Source organism: Sorex araneus, chromosome 4, assembly GCF_027595985.1.
Source record: "Sorex araneus isolate mSorAra2 chromosome 4, mSorAra2.pri, whole genome shotgun sequence".
NCBI lineage: Eukaryota > Metazoa > Chordata > Mammalia > Eulipotyphla > Soricidae > Sorex > Sorex araneus.
Genome location: NC_073305.1, coordinates 111,946,947 through 111,971,420, shown reverse-complemented (window position 1 = coordinate 111,971,420; position 24,474 = coordinate 111,946,947). Strand labels below are relative to the sequence as shown.

Genomic DNA, 24,474 nt, shown 5'->3' with positions numbered 1-24,474 from the left:
CAAAATTTTCAGAAACAGCTTAAAATTAAGTAAATTTTTGAATGATATAACTTTGTGATTTTTAAAAATTAAAGCATTATTTTGATTTGCATTTTTAGGGTGTCAACAGTATAGAGATTTTTAGGGTGTCAACAGAATAGAGATTTTACTACAAGTGCACAGTAAATAGTAAAAAATGGGTAACAAAAGGACAGTTTTTTGTGTATAAGTTGCATTATTTGTTTTAATTAACTCGGACTTTTGCTAACATCTACTGTATGAATTAGCTATACATGGCATTGAAATTCATTTTAAAAATACATTTTAAAATTCATCTTCTCGATTTGGGTCTTGTTCTGAGGAAGATAATATAATTCTTAATGAATTTAGAAATTAATCCTTTCTAAGTTTATCTATTTCTGTCCCCAATCTCTTCCTACATGTTTTGCATGATTATTTTATTTGGTGGTATCTTATTATCCTCACATAAAGCAAAAGCAATTTCAAGTATTAGTGTTAAAATGCCATATTTTAAAAAACTGAATTATAAACCATAACTTTGCCTTCACTTATATTGCTACCTAAGCGGAAATTGTTTTAGCGTCCATATTTAAATATTTCATGAAGAAAGTGTAACATAAAGTATTTTTTCCCTCTGTGCTTGTAGACTTTTCAACTACTTAAATTATTCAATATTAATGTTTTCAAGACTTTGGTAGAGTTTACTGATCTTGTATTTTAGTAATAACTACATTGTATAAAGAATTTGTTTTTATTTTGCATTTTTAAAATTTGCATATATTTTCAACTTTTCAGACAGTATTGGAAAGTTTTTTGGTTATTCTCTCGCTAGAAAGGGGTAGTATAATTAAAATAATTATAAGTTACTAAATATTCACAAATGTTTAGACAACTAGGAACTTATCTTTTTAAATTGTATATACTATATTAAGGGAAGTTTATAAAAAATTGCTCCTCGTTTTGTGATTATGTATTCCCACAAAGAAAGGAATTAAGGAATAGATGCCATATTGAGTTCAAAAGAGAATAAAATATCAAGTCTTAGTTGAAATAGAAAGTCCCAATAAAAATGTTTCATGTATTTTTATAAGAAATTTGCATAGCAATCAGGGAGAATTCACTCAGAGTGTAGCAAAGTGTTGCTTTAATTGTGTGACATTTGTGTTAACAGTGGTAGAAAAATATAAATGGTTGAAAAATTGCTAAGAAAATTTTGTCTTATAATATTTTCTAACTGATTTACATAGACTGGTTTTAAGTTGAATCATATTTTGAATTAATGGGATATAGTCTGTATATGGGATTAAATATGATGACTATGTATTACTTTAGATATTTTATTAAAAAATATTTTTATGGAGTATGTTGGGCATTTAGGAAAAAAATAGGTTTTTGTATAAAAATAGTACCAGGAAATTTATGTTAATTAAATCTACAACCATTTAAAAAGTTTGAAAATTTTAAATTAGTGATAAATATTTAGTTTAGTGGCATTTTAAAATATAAGAATTTGTTTACAAATGTAAATGAGCAATATTGTAACTAAAGGGCAGTGTTTTATAATTACACAAAATTATTGAGTTAAACTAAATTAGCCCCAATTTAGAATGTAATAGAAAAATAATCCTAAGTGATTAGTGATAAAACCTTTTCTTGTATAAAAGTTGGAACTTCTGAAATCTCTATCATACATAAGCCGAAAATGGGAGGTAATCTTAGAGGAAGTGGGATACTATATGATTTTCTTCTCAAATATCCATGAAATTTACTTAAATGTGAGGTTGACAACTTAGTAGTTTCTTCATATCAATCGAATATCCAGATGAAGGAAGGAAAATATCTGAAAACATGCAAATGTATAGCATGAAAAAAGTAAATTGTGCGAATAGAAATACTGGTGTTTATGGTGGTGATAGTATACGTATGTTTTGCTAAACCCTCGACATATTGATTATTTTGTGTCACAGGCCATTGTTGTCTCAGAGTTTTTGAAAAGTTTATGAAATTTTATTTAATATGCTCTTGGTGTAAAGAAAAAATTGTTTTTAGAGTTAAAACATGGAATAAAGACTTTATCTGATTTTTTTTCTGCTTCAAGATTAAGCAATAGTCAGCATACTGAGCCTTGTTCTTGTCTACTAGGTATGTGTACCATAGTTCTAAATGGATGGTGGCAGGAAATGCTGACTCCCCTGTACCCCCTCGGGTATACATTCATCCAGACTCGCCTGCTTCGGGAGAGACTTGGATGAGACAAGTGATCAGCTTTGACAAGCTGAAGCTCACCAACAATGAACTGGATGATCAAGGCCATGTAAGTAGGCAGTCAACCCAAGACACTGCTTGAATAGCACAGCAGTGTCATCTGTGCCTTACTGAAGATTTATTTTTAAGGTCATAATATTTCTTTTTTTCGATTGATGAGCATATGCATAAACTCTACGTGAAACCAAGGTTCTCTTTGCGCTAGAGGTGATGCCTGTGGCCTCACTATCCTGTGAAGCTTTTAGAAGGTTAAAGCTAGATAACGACAATTGTACTGAAATAAAGGAACTTAAAACAGTCACTTTTCGCCAAAACATTTGCTTGAAATCATCCCAAGAGGTGTAGCCATTATTTTTTTTAGTATGAACTCTCGAGAGTTTGGTTAACTAATTGTGATTTATTGTGTCTTGTCTGCATCCAGCTCTTTTCCTAGCTGAGGCTCACTGATTCTCAGTAATGGTCACAGCTAAGGCTGTTTGTGTTTTTCATCTGCAAGTTCCTAATTGTTTAGTAATGACATTTAATGTGTCAAATATGTTACAGTAATAATTCCTTTAGTCTTAAAATGCTGAAATACAGTACATAAGTCCAAGTAAGTCATTCTAGTAATATAGTCATTTTGAACATTTTATGCAGTATTATTCCTAGGCAAGATTTTTACATTATCGTTTTAATTGGTAAGTAATATGGACACATGCTGATTTCTGTTCAAAGCTATATTATCTTTTTAGGTTTATCTTATTTGAGGTGGTTTTATTTGAGGACAGGATTGAAATTACTTTTGTTCATTTGATTTTGTTTTTAGAGCATACTCACAGTGCTCCGGTCTTACTTCTGGTTCTGTACTCAGGGATCACTCCTGGTGAGGCTTGAGGGACCATATGTGGTTCTGGGAAATAGAACTGGTGGGCCTCATGCAAAGCGAACTCTCTACAGGCAAACTGCCTATCTACTAGATTACTGTTCTGGCCTTTGAAATCCCTTTGAAGAGTGTATCACGTATTAATAGGATACCAGCTACTTTATTTCTAAAAGGGGTGATAGAAGTATAGAATATTGTGGAAAAATTTTAATGCAAACTGTTATAAAATCATGATAGTGATAATATGATCAGCCAAGTTACTACACAACATCTTAAGCAATTGAACCTATAATTATTCAAGTATACATTTTGTTGTGGTCCAAATCCAGTATCTAGATTTTTAAGAAATATCAAGAAAGATCTCACTCACACTGCTAACACTTTTGTTTGCTTGTTGTCCCTTATGACTTAAAACAATATCAGAAAAGTAGCTAATAGATTTGATTTTTGAATCCAACTTCTTGCTCCATAAGTTAGTATATTACTTTCTCTTTTTTTAAATTTCCTATTTATAATCAAGTTGTAACAATTATTTTTCATTTGACTGCAGTGAAATACTTTTGGTTCTTCTGCTTCATTGAGGGAGTTAGTTGACTGAATCATCCTCACCTTGTATATTAAGGATTGTTTCTTTGTTTTTGTTTTTTTAGTTGAAAATTTTATACTAATTCCAATAGATTTTAAATGTTTTCATAGCCTTAAATATATTCTATCTTTATGTCTTTATGAGTTCTAAAGTTAGATATAATATCATTTGAAGATATGGAGCTGGAAATTATTACAGTGGGTAAGGTGCCTTGCGTGCAATCCTAATTCAATCCCTGGGACTGCAAATGATCCTCTCAGCACTGATAGGAGTGGTCCCTGAGCACTGAGTTAGGAGGAAATACTGAGCTCTGCCAGGTGTAGCCCCAAGCCCAAATAAACATAGATAATTGTGTCTGAAACTACATTGTCCTGTATGAGGTACAAGCACTTTTTAATAATTTAAATAAATCTAATAATTTTATAATTCTAATCTAATTCACATTGTGGGTTTTACATATAATATTAGCATGTGTAATTTTAGATATCTAGTAGTTTGTATTATTATAACATCATTTCTCTAAACTTTATTTTGTGTTCTCCAGAGGAACAAATAATAGATGTTTATTATGTATAACATATGTGTGTATTTGTATATATATGTATAAATATGGACTAGAGCAATAGCACAGTGGGTAGAGCATTTGCCTTGCACTGGCGGAGCCAGGTTTGATTCCTCTGTCCCTCTTGGAGAGCCCAGCAAACTACCGAGAGTATCCCGCCTGCACGGCAGAGCCTGGCAAGCTACCTGTGGCGTATTTGATATGCCAAAAAAAGTAACAACAAATCTCACAATGGAGATGTTACTGGTGCCTTCTTGAGCAAATCAATGAACAATGGGACTACAGTGCAACAGTGCAACAGTGCAACAGTGCGACAGTGCTACAGTGCTACAGTGGAATATATAAAGAGGGAGAAATTTGTAAGGAATTGTCTCATGTAATTGTGGGACTGGCAGCTTTGAAATCTTGGCAGGGTGAGATTGAAGATCTAGTGGGGAGCAAAATTTGCAGTTCAAGCCTGGAGGCTGTATAGTAGAAACTATATTCAATTCCTTATGGGTCCTACATCTTTCTTATGAGACTTTCAGCTGATTGGATAAGGCCTATCAAAATTTTGGGGAGAATTTGCTTTGTTCCGAGACTATTGCTTTATTTATTTATCTGTCTGTCTGCCTATCTGCATATTGTGCCAATGATAGATAGGCCCTCAAACTCATGAAACATGCTCTCTATTTCTGAGCTATGTCTAGTCTCAGAGTCTACTTTTAATGTTAATATTAGCTGAAAAATACCACAACATCTACACTAATACAATTTTACCAAATGTATAGCTATGATGGTCAAGCCCAGTTGATACATACAATTAATTAGCAATTTAGCATTTGTTTAAAACTCAAAAGAGGAGCCAGAGATATAGTACAGGGGTAAGATAGTTGCCTTGCAAACTGACCCAAGGTTGATCTCAGGTACCACATGTAATCTCCTAACACAGCTAAGAGTGATCCCTGAGTACAGAGCCAGGAGTAAGCCTGGGTTTAACTGGGTGTGACCTAAAAGCAACAAACTAAGCCACAAAAGAAGAGATAAAAAATTAAATTTTTTTCTTAAACCTTATTAATTATTTCACTATTAGGAAAATAGAAACATTAGAAGAAAGCTGATAAAATATAGGGAAGTATGCCATCTACCATTAAAATATTTCTTTTAGAGTTATAGCAGAACACGACTTAAGTAAAGGAAGTAACTAATGCATATGAAGAGATAGGAGAGGAAGATGTATTTGTGTACTTTGGAAGCAAGGAAATTATCTTTGAAAATGGTAAATGTAGCTACATATAGAATTTAATACTAGGAGAGAATGTTGGAGGAAAATGTTTTTTTTCTTTATTAAAAAAGCATCTTTTTGAAAACTTTGTAGAATGTAGTAAAAGATAAAAAGCATTGGTCTCTGCCTTTGATGCTATTTTGGACTAGATGGAGAGAAAAAAAAAAACAACAGATAGTGTGGTATCAACTCAGAGACATATAAATGCCTAGTGTTCCAGCAGGAGTGAGGAGGAAAACTTCATGAAAATGTGTATTGTGTTTATTTATTTTTAATGGCCCCAAATTAGCCTGGATCAGAGGTGAAGCTTCATTTCTCTTGTGACTCTGGGTCTAAAAAGAAAGTAGTACCATTATGGAATGACTTTGTGACTCAACAGTTCATTTTTTTTTTTTTTTTTGCTTTTTGGGTCACACCTGGCGATGCACAGGGGTTACTCCTGGCTCTGCACTCAGGAATTACCCCTGGCGGTGCTCAGGGGACCATATGGGATGCTGGGATTCGAACCCGGGTTGGCCGTGTGCAAGGCAAATGCCCTACCCGCTGTGCTATCACTCCAGCCCCTCAACAGTTCATTTTTTAATGGGAAGAAACTCACCCTTTGCCCTCATTGGATTGAGGGGTCCTCTCAGTTCTAAAGGATGTGGTACTGGCCTCCAACCTATCAAGCTATCGAAGAGGTTGCACTCTAAATTTCTCTGTAATTTTTCTGTCCTCTAAGTTTTCAGTTTATTCTGCTAATGATGTATGGGTGTTAAAAGAAATGGGAAAATTCTTGGTGGAACAGGAACTTTTGTTGTTTGGGTTTTGATTCTGAAGCCATACTTAACTGTGCTCAGAGCTTATTCCTAGTTCTGGGCCCAAGAATCACTCCTAGTGGGAAACTTAGGGACCAAATGTGATGCCTGGGACAGAACTGGGATTGGCTGCAAGTAAGGCAAGTGTCTTCCCTGCTGTACTTACTCTCCAGACCCAAACTGAAGACTGTTATTAACACAGAATGATTATAGAAGTCAGATATTCATGAGGCTATGATCACACCAAGCACAGTATGATACATAAATACATGTGCCATATATTTTCTCCAAAATGGCTTTCAGCTTTTCAGATACCAGTGATATTAGGGAGAGGAATATTGGTAAAAATATAGAAAAGAATTGTATCTTTTTTTTTTCCCTCCTCGAGAAATCTGTAGCCAGATTTGGTTTGGGTTTTTTTGTTTTTCTTTGTTTTTTATTTTTTATTTATTTTGCTTTGGGGTCACACCCGGCCATGCACAGAAGTTACTCCTGGCTCATGCACTCAGGAGTTACCCCTGGGACCATCTGGGAAGCTGAGAATCGAACCTGTGTCAGCCGCATACAAGGCAAAAGCCCTACCCGCTATGCTGTCACTCCAGCGCCCTGGTTTGGGTTTTGTACACTGCATGCATGTACTGTATTTGAGTAGGACATTTCCTTCAAAGCACTTATTTCCTTACTCATCCAGAGTTTTCTGCTAAAGGGAAATATTTAGATCAGCAGTTATCTGAAAAATTAGAAACATTTAAAAAAAGTAATGGTGTCTAAGTACACTGTGACTCACAATGCTAGGATACTTTGGAAGAAAGGCAGTCACAACCAGAACTCAGGGGGAGGGTATGTTCTCTCAGCTCCTGAGAGATTAGTGGTAAGAGTTTAGCTCTACTGCTTTTGGGGTCACACCCGGCGATGCACAGGGGTTACTCCTGGCTCTGCACTCAGGAATCACCCGTGGTGGTCCTCAGGGGATCATATGGGATGCTGGGAATCCCGGGTTGGCGGCATGCAAAGCAAATGCCCTACCCGCTGTGCTATTGCTCCAGCCCCATGTTCTTAACGTTTTACTCCCATTTTATTCTTGTGAATCAGATAGGAAATCAAATTATCCAGGGGAGATTGCTGATATCTGTGACAGAAGGAACGTACAATAGCTTAGAGGTATATAATCTCGTTAATAGTTAATAATCATGGGCAAATCTAATCAGCTCCTGAGGCTTGACTTTCTTATGGGTAATATTGAAATCAGAGAATTGTGAGTCATCAAATGAGCAGCTAATGTGTTTCAGTGTATATAAGTAGACACCAGCACCTCTAAGGAATGTTTACACTGTGTCACCTTAAACAAAATCAAGGTCACCTTCAGAGATTACAAACTGGATGTTACTTCAATGGCCCTCCTATTTAGTCACTATATATCATCACAAAAAATGCAGGGAATCAGGTTATTGTTGTTTTTTTTTTTAAATCTGCTTTTTGTCCTGTGCTCTACTTGTTCCAACTCAAGCACTGGGGCGATCTAAAATACTTGTTTTCACTACAGGTACTTAGATTTGGTTTTCAGATGTATAAAGGTCAAAAACTACTGATCTAGAAAATTTTCAAATTTAGAAAACAGTTTACCTGTTGAATTTATTTTGTAATAATAACTGTAGCAGCAGCAATGCATGGTGAACTGCAGACATTTTGGATCTATCAAAAACAAAAATAAAATTATGCTTCTTTTGGTGCAAATTTAGGTGCCTTTAGTATCAAAAATATGTATTTATCTGAACATGAGAAAACTGTTTTGTTTATAGAATGGGACTATGGAACTATCTGTATTAATAGGAGATATAAAAGAGAAAAAATATATATTAGCAGAGATTTACCGTATAAATCTTGTGTAATTATTTGAGTTTCTGTAATGAACATAGTCCTTAAAAATCAGGAGGATTGCCATCATTGTGTTTTCCTATTACTTTTATATAAAAATTTTTCTTTTTACACTTCCAATATCTTCAAATCAGAATTCAAATCTTGTAGCTGAGGTAAGATATAGGTTTGTTAACTTGCTAATAAAATGTGAATGTGAATCCTGGCAGCACATAGAAAATCCCAGTTTAAAGACTAGCTCTTTACTCCCTCAGATGTGAAGAGATAGAGCTTTAAAAAAATAGTAAATATGTTAAATTCTTTGACCACTCATCATCCAGAGATGAGTCTTTGTATAGGTCCTCTCTGTATATATTTGCATAGGTTCTTTTTACATCTATTTTTATGTAGTTGTCACAAGTTTATAAACATCATTTTTATGGTTGAATATTTAAAAAGCAGCATTTCATTATGTGGTTAAAAATGTCCTAAACAGCATTAGTAATGGCTGTATAAAACTGTATTTCATTGTGTGAATTTTCACTTACTTAACCAGTCCACTCATTTAAATGATTAATAGATTTTCCACTGTTACAAATTGTGCGAGGCACATCTTTGTACATGAAACACTTTTCTGGAATTGAAGTATTTCCTGAGGATAAATTCTTAGAAGTGGGCAGGAGAGAGTTGAACCATATTTTCAGATGCCAGTAGTAAAGTATGAGAGTGTCAGCTTTCTTTTTCCTGGGCATCTGTGTTATAGAAACCCAGGATGAAGGCATGGGCATGGGGCTCTCCCAACAAGCTAGTTTTTAAGAAACCACAGCCTAGGCAACCCTGTAAGTTCTTTTTGCCCTCCAGTAGACTTGCAGCAGTTACCAAGAAAAAAAAACTGTGTGGACAAAAACACTATATGAAGAAATACTTTTTGATGATGGAATTTGGTGGAATTTATTCATTTCAACTTCATTTTTAATTTTATTGGCTCTGTTTAACTCAGATCATTTTAAATAAAATGCTCTTTGATTTATTGTTTCATTTTCAGCACAAACTTTTGATATTAAGGCTTTATAATTTTAATGATTTGGGGGCCATATCCAGTGATATTCAAGGACTATCCCTGGTTCTGTGCTTGGGGGTGGTTGGGGGTGCCTGATGGTGTATAAGTATAAGTGACAATGTGGTAGTGGGGATTGAACTGGGGTTCACTGAATATAAACAACTTAGCCTCTATAGTATCCCTCTGGTACCTGATATAAGTTTTATATAGCATCTCACCAAATTATTTTTCTTTTCCATTATAAATATATTTGAAAATTAAGTGACTAACCTTTGTTCTTCGATTTTTATATATTTTATCAAATTGACACAAAATCTTGGAAATGTTCATTTCCAAATTAGGATTTCTTCTACACATTAAAAAATTTAGTCATATTTTTGAGATTGGGCAGAGGAGATATTTCTGATATTTTTGGTTTTATTTCTCTTTACCTAGATTATTCTTCATTCTATGCACAAATACCAACCTCGAGTTCACGTCATCCGCAAAGACTGTGGGGATGATCTTTCTCCTATTAAACCTGTCCCCTCTGGGGAGGGAGTGAAGGCATTTTCCTTTCCAGAAACTGTGTTCACGACTGTTACAGCTTATCAGAATCAACAGGTAGGTAGAAACTGTTTTCAGAATCGGTATTTTTCTAGACTTTTCAGGCTCGAAAAGAAAACCAGATATCCTTTACATGGTACCTAAATATTTAATCATAAAACCATACATGATTTCTAGGGTATATATATATGTGTATATACTAATTGTTATTAATGTGTATATGCATCTATAAATTAATAACAATCAATAACATTAATATACACATTAATAACACACATTCATAACAATTCTTGATCACTGATTTGCCAATAGGGCTATTCTAGTAAGGACTTAGACAAGAATTATCTCTCAGCTGGCAGCATGGGTTTATTTTCTATTCCAAAAAGTTGAGTTATGATAAAAATTAGAAATCAAGTCTATTTTCTAGGACATTTAAAATATGAAAAGTGAATTGCTTCACAGAGCATGGGATTTGGCAGCTGACTTTGTTTTTGAATTACAGTTGAGGTATCATGAGGAATATTTCACACCCACATTGTCATCCTGTTGCTCATCGATTTGCTCAAGCGCACCAGTAATGTCTCCATTGTGAGACTCATTGTTGCTGTTTTTGGCGTATTTGCTCTATATTCAAAAGAAACATTTCTTTGATGATATGCTTTAATTGTGATAGATGATGATGCCTATGTATATAACATGAGAGATCAGCAGCTTTAGAGTAATACTTTCATAAAGGAGAAATTGGGGTTGCTTGTTTTTTCAAACCTATATTCTCTCTTGACCAGGTATTTTTCTCCTCTGCTTTTTCCGACTCTGGAAAAGCCCATGTACTCTCTTGAATATGGGTTCCTCTCTTCCTCTTCTTCCACATCTTTGAGTAATTTTCTTTTAATGAAAACTTATTTTGCTTCGGAAAAGACTAGAAATAGTATAAGAAGTAAAAAATGTCTCTTCTATATGGATAATGTTATGTCTTTCATTTTTGTTTAATAGATTTATTATTGCTAATTTACTCCCAATTTTAGTCTATGAGATGTTATCAATTAAGCAGAGAATTAATTTAGAAGCAAATAATTAATTTCTATAATTTCAGCTAATTTTCATAAGAAAGAGCCTGAAATTGATACTGATATGTCTCTGATTTTCAATTTTTAGTTAAATTTAAAGTAGAAATTTAATTTCAAATAAAATATTTTATACTTCAGTAGCCGTAATTGTCCTTTGGTGATAATTATCAAAACATACACTTTGAGGAGCTGTGAAATCATACTCTGAGATAATGTTAGGTTACATAACTGCATTATCTCAGATAAAAAAAATTATTTTGTTGGTCAGCAGAATTATTATTTCTTTAATTTCCTTTATATTTTGTATACATCTTAGTTAAAATTTTATGACATTATTTTTATTAGTTTGTTTGTTTGGTGGGCCATACCCAGAGGTGCTCAGGAATTACTTCTGGCTTTGCACTCAGGAATTATTCCTGGCAGACTCAGGGGAACCATATGGGTGCTGGGATTCAAACCCTGATGAGTTGCACAAGGCAAATGCCTTAGCTACTGTGCTCATGCTCTGGCCCCCAAGTTTAAGACTTTATAAATTTTCTGTTGTGGTTTCTGTTGTCTTAGAGCATATAGGTGTTTTGGATCATGACCTCTGTTTTATTCTTTAGTGCTGACAGGCTGGTTCCTTTTTTTTGTCCCAGAGACACAAGCCCTGGAGTTGAAGCCATCCTGTCCTCTCACATGCCTTACTGGCTTTTAGAAAGGACCATGAAATTAACTTTTACAGGCATTGGAGAAATGAAAATGTTTTAAAATATAGGTGCATACGATTGATTCAGTGAAAAGTAATGCATGAGGAAAAAGAGTAGAGGCATTTACTTCTTTTAATGAACCTTACTCTTTCTTTGCTTTTTCTTCCTTTCTCTTCTTCCTTTTCTTTCTTCTCCTTTGCCTCTTCTCTCCTTCTCCCTCTCTTTTCTCTCCCTTTTGCCCCCTCTTTCCTCCTGCACAAATAACTATATTATGTAATTGTGTTATATCTGAATTTTCTCCCAGCAATGAAATGCATTGGGAGCTTTAGCTCTTATAGTGGTGAATAACATCAATTAGCAAATATTAGCAATTTAGACAATGGAATATTAGTTGAAGGGAAATGGTAATGATACAATCAAATTATGCTCATTTCTGTAATTTTCCCACCACTATTTTGAGTATCTTGTGAAAAATTGGCAAGCAGCTTATAATTAGCAAGTATTGGCTCTGAAGATTGGGGTCTTAGCCCAGCTACACTACTTAATAACTTCATGATTGTAGGAAATTTAAGCCTTAGCCTAAAAGAAAAAAACATAAAATAAATTAACAGCAACACTTAAATTGTTATGAGGATTAAATGAGGTTATGAGAATACAAGCATAACAAAGTATTGGTGTGGTATTAGTAATAAAATAATGATGTGAGTAATTATAAGATACTAATTTTTGAAGAAGGAAGCATTATTTAATTCTGTATATGTTCTAAAATTAGTATTTTGGGGGATTTGGGGCCACATGTAGCGAAGCTCAGTGGTTAGCTTCTGGCTCTCTGCTCTGGGATTTCTTCAGTTCCTCAAAAACCAAATTTGTATTTTTAAAACCCATTTAATTTAGCACTTACATATGATCTGATGTGAGATCATAGCACTTACATATGATTTTCATTTTATTCAGATTACTCGCCTGAAGATAGATAGGAATCCATTTGCCAAAGGCTTCCGAGACTCTGGCCGTAACAGGTAAGTCTTACGGGAGAACATTCTTACTGTGCTAAATATACTTGATTTTTATTATTGTGAATTTTGTTATAAGTAGTTAAATTTGCCAGCATGGTATTGAAATACTTTCTGATAAGGATTTAAGTTTGGAAGTACTAAAGAAAACAAAAATGGCTAAATAAATTTGTTAATACTTTTGGGCTATGGAGTTAACTTATTTGGAATATCTCAGTGTGGCCTTCTTATTTCTAAAGTGGAGTTTCTTCGTTGGTGTGGGAAATGGAAGTTGTGAGGAAGTACAGTTCATAGTACTTCAGAAAACACCGTAAGGAAACCAGTCCTTAGAGTCCAAAAGCTTCAAAATCCCTAGATTCTATTTTTCCTATTCTTGGGTTAGAATTTGCTTTAGGAGAACATAACTGTTGATGCTGCCTTTGAAATAGGACAGGTATCTTTTTTTCCGCAGTCTTTTAGCTAAAATATAAAACTATTACCCATTGTCAAAAGAAATAATGTTCCTTGGTTTCCAAATTTGTCTTGGGTCTGCGGACAGCCACATATTTGTTTATTTCTTCTGTTTTGTGCTTTATGCTGTTTGTTCGAAGTGAGAGAGCTACAATAAGTGTGAGAACTACCCTATCTGCCTTCAAAAAACAGATTACCTAGTAGTTGGTGGGCCAAGTTTTGGGGGTTATTGATGTGTTTCTATTTTAATACAGTTTACAACAACAATTTCCTTATTTTTCATTGACCTTATTATTAGTATTTCAATAGTTACATAATTTCATAGGTCTAGCTTTCTACATCGGTGGTGTGTGTAATTGTCACTCCCCAAAGTTCCAGTGCAGAAGAGTAACATTTTCTAAAATAACTGTTGACAGTAACATAGGGTAATCATAGACTTAATGCTTCAGAAATGCCTTTTTAGGACTTTCTGGTTTAAATGTTATAAAATCGTTTCTGTTTTTAAAAAGAAGCATTTAAGCAATTGCTATTGAGATATTTTTTTTTTTGCTATTGAGATATTTTTCAAAGATTCCTTGAAAACTTGATATAGGCTGTATTGACATGAAATTACAATTGCCAGTTATTTTAGAAACTATTTTATTATTATCATTTTGTTGTTTGGGGGCTACACCTGGCTGTGTGCTCAAGGCTTACTCCTGGTTCTCTACTCAGGTCTCAGGGGGCAATATTTGGTACTGCATATCAAACCCAGGTCAGCTGCATGCAAGGCAAGCACCTTACTCACAGTACTGTCCCTCCAACCCAGGAACAATCTTATGAAGAATTTTAGAGTGAAAACAATCATGATATTTCATGTTTTCAATAGACTAATTGGACAAGGTAGATGTAGACAGAGACCTTTCTCAGAAAGTTTTATCTTGATATAGCATTGTTACATTCTACATGATGCAACTAATATGTTGTGAGAGCAGAACAGCTTTTAATTTAGCACATGTATGATCTGCGCTACTAATAGTAACCTGAATTTCCTCTGAAATCCCTCATTCTACAGGGAAATTTGAGATATTCTGATTCTCTATTGTCTGATGTTCTGAAATTAATCTGTCTCATCCTAGTTGTCTGTTTCAATGTTCAGAAAAACATTGTTTGAACTTCATTGTTCTTGCTTCTGGTTAACATTGCTTTCTAGAAAAATTTCTGAAAATTAAATAATGTATTAACTGAGATGGTCCCTGATCAAGGGATTGAAGGGGAATTTGGGGAATGATGTCTCATCTACTTTGACAAATACTTTGGTGGAATCTTTTTGCAGTTTTTGATTGTTGCAGGCTGGTATTTATTTCACATTCATTTATTTCACATAAAGAATTTCAGTTCTTTCTTTATTTTCCAAGCAGGGAAGGCATGTACCAAACATCTCTGAAGCTGAGAGTAGCACTAAGACTTAGACCCATATAGCCAGGCAAGCCATCCTAGAGGATTGTTCTAGCAGAGATCCTCAGCCCTTGATACTGGAGTATCACACATCCTTTACCCTGTCCATTCAATTTTGGAACAATTAATATATTGTGAAAATGTATTTTGAATAGATTTAATAGTGAATAAACCTTCCCTGAGAAGAAGCTAGAGGATAAGACATATGGCATTTTGGGGGCTGGAGCAATAGCACAGTGGGTAGGGCATTTGCCCTGCACGCGGCTGACCCGGGTTCGATTCCCAGCATCCCATATGGTCCCCCAAGCACCACCAGGTATAATTCCTGAGTGCAGAGCCAGGAATAATCCCTGTGCATCGCCGGGTGTGACCCAAAAAGAAAAAAAAAGGCATATGGCATTTAGGCATTGCGCATAAAGAAATGGCATTGGGTTTTAAAAAGTTTATTAGTGAAATAATTCAGCGATAATGGTGAAAATCAGTTACAAAGTCTCCTATTTGGTTGAGAATGGTGAAAATTCTTGGTTTAATTGAATTTTTATTGAACTGAAAATAATTAAATTTTAGCACTTAAATTTTGTTAAAGTTTAACCTTTTGATTTTACCCAAAATATTTATGCATTTCTATAAGGGTGAAACATGGCGAACCTGTACATAGCTTTTGCTAGTAAAATGAGTACTCTAATTTTTAGGCTCTTAAAAATTACATGTATGTCTTTCAGATATATTCTTTAGTTCTCTCTTTAGCATGTTTTGTATATATATACACATACACATATGTATATATACACATATACAGATATGTATATATATACACATATACAGATATATATATATATATATACAAATATTCCCTGTTTAAAAAGTCCCATTCTAGTATTTTCCATTGATAAATGCAAAAAGTACTTATAATGAAGGAGAAAAGTTTGTTAGCCTTAATGATATTTAACTTATATATTATTTCCCTCAAAAGCAACCCGAGGTATAATGTCTTGGTGGAGGGTGATACGATTTAAATCATTAATAGAGAAGAAAGTCCATGTGAAAAATTGTTATATTTATTATACTTGGTTCTTTTGTACTGAATTGCAATTATTTTTTAAAAACAAATTTTGTTTTTCTATGTAAGAAGTAAATAATTGAGTAGGATAAAAAACAAATGTAAATTTGTGATTTTTAAAAACTTTATTAGATAATTTGCTTTAATTAAAAAACATCTGTTCCTAGATATTTATGGTTCTACAGCCTATTATATAGGAATCAGTAGCTTCAACCCTTAAAAGCTCTCCTGTAAGACATTTGCTATGTGAAAGAGAATTTATGTGCTGAGAATAGTTTCATTCTTCAGTTAGGCCTTAGGTTTGACCCTATAAAATTTTTTACTCAGGAAGGTACAAAAATTTCGTCTCTTTAAATACTTCAGGAAAAACATAACCATTTTACTAAATAAACTTGGCCATTTGATAGCATAAATTAGGGTGGTGATAAAATGTGGAAATTGTTCAAAGGCATCTTGTATAAATTATCGCCTCTACTACACTCCTGCAGGAGGTGCCTTTTATCTTTTCTTTAACTAGACAGGAAAAGTCTCCATTACTGAGGAAAATGAAGGCTTTTTAAAAAAGTCCAGATTCAGCTAATAAATATTTTATAACTGTTTCCTGCAAAATATCTGAAATCCTTTCTGGAACTTGCAGTGTGAAACTGCAGCCTCGAGAATAATATCAATAGCTCTTAAGTCAGATCACTTTATACATGTCACCTTCACATCATGCCTTTAAAGTTCAGTTTTATTTATTTGTGAGAGCATGAATAATATCTCCCCAAGAAGTTGTTTAAGGATTTGTGTTTAAAGTTTACATTGCTAAAGTAAATAATGCAGTATTGTTCATTTCTATAGTTAATATGGTTCTGTGTTCACTAGATGTGCGTTCTTAGTAAATTACCTTTTAGGTCACTTCATGGCTACCGTTATATCATTAATACTTGAAATTATAGTGACTAAAACTTACTCATGTGCTAATAAAAAGGTTTTTGCATAAAACTGTGACCTAATATTCTTTAATATTTAAAAAACTTGTTTCTAAATATTATATTAGTATAATCTAAAAATAAGGTCATCAAACAAACCACACTCAGCATTCATTAGCACTCTGAATATTCATTGTTGAATATTATATGCAACTTGTAGGCTACATGAGATTTGAGCTCAGATTGACTAAATCTCCCAAATCAATATTTTAATGTAAATAAAATACTACTGAGTGGAGTGATTTTGGATCGGGCTTATAATAATCCACAGACACCCTGCCTGGCTTGGGAAAAATCACTATGAAATGATTAAAACTAGGAGATAATTCAGAACTTTAGACTATTCATTTATCTCTACTTTGTGGGAGACTGAAGTTCAATGAGGTTAAAAAAAAGGTATAGAAGGTCACAAAATGAGTTTTAACAAATAGTGGTTATGGTTCAGTTCTCTTGGCCCTGATTTCAGGGCCTGGCTAGTAGTCTTCTCTGTGGCACGTGTCATACTACCTATGAGCCACACTCTGCCCTTCTTTCTCAAGTGAAGCTCAGTTCAGACACGTGCAGGTCCTCTTTGTCCCCTGCTTTGCCCTTGGCAGTCCAGTACAAATACCTGTGTGGGGCTATCTTTGTGTTCTTGTTACAGAGCTGTCTCTCAGTCTCTCTTTCTGTCACCATCTTTACTAGGTACTGTGACTTAGAGTATTGTTAGTCAGTTTTATGCATGTGTTCCAACATCACACCCACCACCAGAATGCCTGTTTCTTTCTACCCATGTCCAAAAGGCCCTTCCCTTCCAATCTCTCCCTGCCACCACAAACAACCCAGTTATGTAGACCAACTCTTAAGTTTTTTTGCCTTTGGGCATTTGTTGCTCCCTTACTGTGTATTTTTATATCCTTCATATTACAGCAGTCATTCTGTATCTGTCCCTTTACTCCTGATTGACTTTACTCACCATGATACCCTCTCGTCCTATCCATGTGATGACAAATTGCTTGATTTTATCATTTCTTACAGCTGCATTGTGTATATATACACCATTTTTTATTAATCTAGTTATCTGTTCTTGAGTTCTTGGGTTGTTTTCATATCCTAGCTTTGTAAGCACTGCAATGAATATTGGTGTGCATATATTCTTTTGAATTAATGTTTTTGTGGTAGATGCCATGAAATGGTATCTCTGGGTTGTATAGGAGTTAATATTCTTACTATTTTGAGAAATCTTCATATTTTTATCCTTAGAGGCTGAGCAAGACAAAAAACTAGTTATTTCCATATTTTTTGATATATGCCATTCTCACTGGTATGAGATGATATCTCATTGTTTTTATTTACAATCCTCTAAACTTCAAAAATGACTATCTCTGAAGCATACAGGACTTACTAACATCCGATTTAAGAGATGAGTTAGTCACATTGTCATGTGAGTAAGGTTCATCCATGAAAGCTTATCCACACACAGCTGCTTCTTCTATCATTAAGATGGTGAAGTCAAGCTCTTCATGGCATCAGGACAGAAATCATCAAATTGATGGAAACAGTAATCTGAACACCCTAAGGAAGCAAATGTCATAGAATAGAAGGGCAAGTGAAGAGATTTATTGGCACAGATGATTTGCCATGGATATTTAGAGAGCTTTCATCGTGTCACATAGGTACTGACTATTTGGGGTGATGTCCTCTATTTATAGGTCACAGTTCATGACTTAGAGGTACAGAAAAACTAGAGGAGGTCACCACTGAATCTAAGTCATTGGCATAGACCCTATCTTTAAAATATGTGTTAAATATAAATTATCTATGTTCAATAACACAAAAGATCTTTGAGTATTATTTGACACTCAGGAAGCAGGATAATACCTACAATGGAGCTGTCTTGTGAAAAGCATCTTATCTAAGTTAAGAAATTGGTTAAGTTTGTAAGGTAGTTGAGAGAAGAGTGATGAGTTATTAAGAACGTCTTTAGTTGAGTGAAGGGTCTCATTTGCAGAATCTAGAGAACTTAGTTATAGAAATTGATTGCCCTTATATTAAAATATATAATGTGTTAAGATGCATAACATAAAATACATGTTATATATTTAATATATATTATATAAATTGTCCATAACCATTATATTCTCTCTTAAACTACACATTTATTGAGTATAGATCAGTCACTCTGTGGATCGCTTAACCTATGTATCTATCAGTGTAACAACCTAACTATTGATCTACTATTAATTAGTCTATCAATCTGTCTACACCCTCCAGATCTATTTGATTCAATGTATCAACCAATCTATTGATTCACTTATCTATTACCCTATTGACATACCTACTATATGCCTGGTTCAATGCATCCTTCAATCTACCAACCAGTTTATTTATCTATTAGTTTGTCGAAACACCTACTATCTACCTGTGATTCAAAGTATCTTTCAATCTACCAAGCAGTTAATTTATCTATAACTCTATTGACACACCTACTATCTACCTGATTCAATGTATCCTTCAATCTACCAACCAATTAATTTATCTATTACTCTATCGACACACTTACTATCTACCTATGATTCAATATATCCTTCAATCTACCAACCAGTTAATTTATCCATTACTCTATCAGACTAGAGCTATAGCACAGGGGGTAGGGCATTTGACTTGCACGTGGTTGACCCGGGTTTGATTCCTCTGTCCCTCTCGGAGAGCCCAACAAACTACCGAGGGTATCCTGCCCCCACAGCAGAGCCTGGCAAGCTACCTGTGACGTATTCGATATACCAAAAACAGTAATAAGTCTCACAATGGAGACGTTACTGGTGCCCGCTAGAGCAAATCGATAAACAATGGAATGACAGTGGTACAGTGCTATAGGTATTTAGGGACTTCAAAATACTGTTGGATATTAATGCTAACTCCATGTACTTTACTCTGCCCCATTACCTTCCTGTGTTGCTCCCACATTGCTTTGTGTAATGCTCCCACATATTTTACTGAAAGGTCAGTGATATCCCCCACTCCCAGAAACCCTTTGTTGGAAGGAGAGTCTCCCCCTACCTGCTCTGGGTGTGGAGGATATTGTGTTCCTAAGAGAGAAGTCAGTTCTTGCATGAGTGTTCTAAGCTGGCTACTGACGCACCAAAGGAAGGAGCAGAATGACTTTTAAAAAAAGAGGTGGCTTTATAGGGTCATATATTTTGTAGTTGCACTTTCTCATCATAGAAAAAGCTATAGTCACCAGAGGGAGAGTAATTATAGGGGAGAAGACAGGTTTCAGGTCAGAGCAGAGCTAATCAGTTAGAAGGGATGCTTTTCAGCTCAAGTACTTAGCCTAAGGGAATCACTTTTCATCCTCCAAGGTTAGTTCAGTTCTCTGAGAATGTTAATAGAATGTCTTTGTTGGTTTATACTCTCCTGTGACCCTGGAAACAGAATGGTAATTCATTTCGGAAACTTTTTTTTCTTTTTTTGCTTTTGGGTCACACCTAGTGATGCACAGGGCCTACTCTTGGATCATGCACTCAGGAATTAACTCCTGGTGGTGCTCAGGGATGCTGGAAATTGAACCCGGGTTGGCCGCATGGAGGGCAAACGCACTACCTGCTGTGCTATCGCTCCAGCCCCTCGAAAACATATTTTACCTGTTTCATGATCTTAACTAATAATTGTGGGGCATCCTGTAAATGACAGTAGTATTTTCTGAACTACTTTGAACTACTTATTACTCCAGCTTCTTCTAATGAGGCTTCTTCTGTTCACTCCTTATCTGATGTCCCATTTAGAATGGGTCTGGAAGCCCTTGTGGAGTCATATGCCTTTTGGAGACCTTCACTACGGACTCTCACCTTTGAAGATATCCCTGGAATCCCCAAGCAAGGTAAGTAAGTTTCCTGCTTCATCTGTATAATCCATTCCTGCCAATTAACTGAAAATTGTACAAACAAGTATTTAAATGACAACCTCATCACCATCAGCTTCTTCTGACAGACTTCATTTTCTGTGAGGATTTGGGACAGACCAGGAAAAAATGATTGTTGTGGCCATAAGTTATGTTTTGGAAGCTTGGGACTACTTATATATTTCATGACCTTTTTTTTCCCTACCTCAAATCTCATTAAAAGTAGAAGTGGACCGATCGATTCTGGTACTGGTAAAATTCACAACACATTGCTGATACCTGTCCCAATTTGCCTTTCCTTGCCTTTCTTCATTCTTTCCCTCTTTAACAGAATTGGTCTACCACAAGGTTTTCTCCCAGTGAGTTTAGGATGAGAAGGTTAGCACACTTGGAAAGATTTCCTGGGATTTACCTCTCCTTCCTACAAGCCCAGGGCTAGTGTTTCCTGATAAGTGAGCTCCTGTGATAAGACGATTTCCTTTTCTGTTGATAGGATGGTAGGACTTTCAGCCACTCCCACCGACAGAATTTTATGCCTGATCCTGCCCAGCTCCCCAGAGAGAATTTAGTTTGTTGGGTTTTAGATAATTATCATTGGTTGAATTGGGCTTTTAGATTATTTTGAGAAGCAATATAAAACACTGTTGCTAGAGTCATGAAGGTTTTATAACCTGTCCAGCCCCTTGGAATTTCCTTAAGTTCTGTCAAGTTTGCAAACATCAATCTGCCAGCAAATCCAGAGAGGGGGGTCAGCCACTCCCCTCTCTGCTTCAAGGAACTGTTTATTTGTGGGGCCTCTGCTCCCGCCTTGGCATGCAATTCGCCAACTTGTTTCCATATTGGAAAGAAGATTCCAGACACTTTATTGCAATAGCCAAGCCCCTGCCCCCCCTTCCCCCTTTAACCTAGTTATTGATACATGCAGGCCTTCAGTAGAGAGCTGCAGATAGGTTGAGGCAAGATGTTCCTTTGGTCAGTTACTTTGATAAACAGCTCCTCCCCCACCCCACCAATATAAATCAGTACATTGACCTGAGTAAGCTTTGCTTACCAGCTTACCCAAAAGAAATGAAGGGTAAAAGGTGAAGGTCATATTTTAGTAACAAGACACAACATAAGATCATCATCCCAGTGAATTCTCGAGCGGTCTCAGTAATGTCTCCGTTCATCGTAGCCCTGAGATTTTAGAAGCCTCTCTCTACTCGTTCTTCCCAACAATGCCACATTGGAGGCTCTTTCAGGGTCAGGGGAATGAGACCCAGCTTGTTACTGGTTTTGGCATATTAATACACCATGGGGACCTTGAGAGGCTCTCCCATGTGGGCAGAAAACTCCTGGTGGTTTGCCAGGTTCTCCCAAAGGGAGAAGTAGGATATATGATTGTACGCTATACGAAAAGCTTCTGGGAGCTTGTTTTTTAAGTCTCTAGATGCTGGCCGTTGATGGGGGGCAGTCCCTGGGTGTGACTGCCTAGCTACTGGGAAATGGGAAATCTGGGCGGAGGTTGCCCAGTCCCGATTTGAGCAGGCTTGGAGGTCTCAGCCCCGGGTCCCACACACCTGGGTTCCTCTGCCAGTACCTTTATGCGTGAGGCTTGTCCGAATGTGTAGAGAGGGGCCTTGAGCATGGCTGTGGCTAGGCTCCGGAGGTCTTAGGCCACATAAGATCTTTCTCTCTCATTATCTATCTCTCACGTAAGATAAAATTTTTATTTTATAAAGTTGTCAGTAAAGTCAGTATTTGAAATAATATTATAGTGAATAATAAAACTTTGAGACTCTGATGGAGGGAGAAAACATGTAAATTCTATACGGAAATATCCTTTTATTTTTCATTTGCTTGTTTGGGGTCATACCCAGTGGTGCTCAGGACTTACTTCTGGCTCTCTGTTCAGGGATTAGCCCTGGCAGGCTCAGGTGGACCATAGGGGGTGCCAGGGGTGAAACTGGGTTAGCTGTGTGCAAGACAAATGCTCTACCCTCTGGACTATAGCCCCAGGCCCCAGTATCCTCATTTTCTGCCAAAAAGGAAACTATTTTCCCTGAGTCTGGGGTGGAGTGGGCATGGGAGAGGAGGGGATGTGGACTTAACTTTGAAAATATTGAGAAAGTATTTATTATTTAAAATGTTCCAGTCTGAATTCTGTTAAATCCTAATTAATTAAGCGCCCAGACAATTTTTTTTTATCTTGGACCCCCTCTCCTTCACCTGTCTTAGGATGTGTCTAGCTCATGTTTACAAAATAGAGAAAAGGTGGCCATGGAGCCATTACGTTTCACATTTCAACTTTTTTTTGTAGGGAACGCAAGCTCCTCTTCTTTACTCCAAGGTTCCGGGAATGGTGTTCCTGCTACCCACTCTCACCTCTTGTCTGGCTCCCCTTGCTCGTCCCCCGCCTTCCATCTGGGGCCCAATACCACCCAGCTGTGCAGTCTGGCTCCAGCTGATTATTCTGCCTGTGCCCGTTCTGGCCTCGCCCTCAACCGTTACAGCACCTCTTTGGCCGAGACTTATAACAGACTCACCAGCCAGACCAGCGAGACCTTCGCCCCGCCCAGGACTCCCTCCTATGTGGGCGTGAGCAGCAGTGCCTCTGTGAACATGTCCATGGGTGCCACCGATGGGGACACTTTCAGCTGCCCGCAGACCAGCTTGTCCATGCAGATTTCGGGGATGTCGCCCCAGCTCCAATACATCATGCCTTCACCCTCCAGCAATGCCTTTGCCACTAATCAGACCCATCAGGGTTCCTATAACACTTTCAGGTTACACAGCCCCTGTGCCTTGTACGGATATAACTTCTCCACATCTCCCAAACTCGCCGCCAGCCCTGAGAAAATTGTTTCTTCTCAAGGAAGTTTCTTGGGGTCCTCACCAAGCGGGACCATGACGGATCGTCAGATGTTGCCCCCCGTGGAAGGAGTGCACCTTCTTAGCAGTGGGGGTCAGCAGAGTTTCTTTGACTCTAGGACCCTAGGAAGCTTAACGCTGTCATCATCTCAAGTGTCTGCACACATGGTTTGATGAAGCCTTTAAGGGAAACTACCTTTGAATTAGTCTAATCGATTTTTCCTTTGTTTTCTTACTTTTTTTAAAAAGCAATATGAAAAGAAACTATCAGTAGTGTGTAAAGTGTACATATCAAAGGAAATGAAGGCTCACAGAATGTTTTGGCTTTATTATGGTGGGACTGTAATTATTGATGATATATATGGATGCTGTTATAGTATGTGAAGTTTTTCAGCTTGCAAAACCATATTCTCCCTCTGCTTTCCCTACCAGTGCATTTAATTGCACAGAGTTTTGGTGTAAATGTACTACGCTTAACCAAAGTTCTCAGATTTTTTTTTATAAAACTAAATGATAAGATTAAAATTTTGCCCAGACTAAAACATATTTTAATTGTCAGAAAAACTCTACATAGTTTCATATTTGAATACTGATGACCAACAGTAACCAGCATCAGCATATATTCTTCTGAGTTTTGTTATTCTTGGACATAGTGTGAAGATCGCAAGTGCAAAATCCTGTTGAAATCTTACATCATTTCTGAGGTATTCATCATGAAAGATTGACTTTTGTGTCCCTGTTTATTCCTATTTTCTCATATATTAGATGACATTGACTTTAAAAATTCATAATTTATGAAGATTCTTTTCTAAAGAAAGGCACAGGAGAGCTCAAGATTTATTTTCCCATTTTCCCTTGTATGATAGAGATATTTATACATTTGCAAGAGAATAAGTTTCTAGTATTCTGGACTTTTACTCATTTTATTTAGTTTGTCAAATAAATAAAGATGTTCTATGAACACTTTAAATTCTAGTTCTCACAATGAAAGAAATATACAATAGGAATGAAGTGGCAAAATTTAAATATATCCACCTCAAATTCTCTTCCAATAAAAAATATCCATCAATTTAAATTAAGAGGAATAATGTTATTAGCCATCACTTATATATCTGTAGTGTGGGTTTCATTCAATATACTTTATCCGTCTTGCTTTGAGATCCCTGCCCTAGTTGTAAGGAAGAGGGCATTGATGCTACTTATTTATGTCTCATGACTCCTACAAATTGAAACCTCTTGCCCTTTAGCCTTGTCCCTCTGT

At 36.0% G+C, this 24,474-nt stretch overlaps 1 protein-coding gene across 1 annotated transcript in view; it reads left to right on the top strand.

The window, feature by feature from the left end:
• The window catches only part of TBX18 (T-box transcription factor 18), a 28,182-nt gene extending 4,794 nt beyond the window's left edge, over positions 1 to 23,388 (top strand). The window contains exons 4-8 of the mRNA XM_004605636.2: positions 2,143 to 2,314; positions 9,686 to 9,853; positions 12,507 to 12,571; positions 20,248 to 20,342; positions 22,663 to 23,388. Of these exons, the coding sequence (XP_004605693.2) occupies positions 2,143 to 2,314; positions 9,686 to 9,853; positions 12,507 to 12,571; positions 20,248 to 20,342; positions 22,663 to 23,387 (1,225 nt within the window). The 3' untranslated portion in view covers position 23,388. The remainder of the gene's footprint in view (positions 1 to 2,142; positions 2,315 to 9,685; positions 9,854 to 12,506; positions 12,572 to 20,247; positions 20,343 to 22,662) is intronic.
• The last annotated feature ends 1,086 nt before the right edge of the window (positions 23,389 to 24,474 follow it).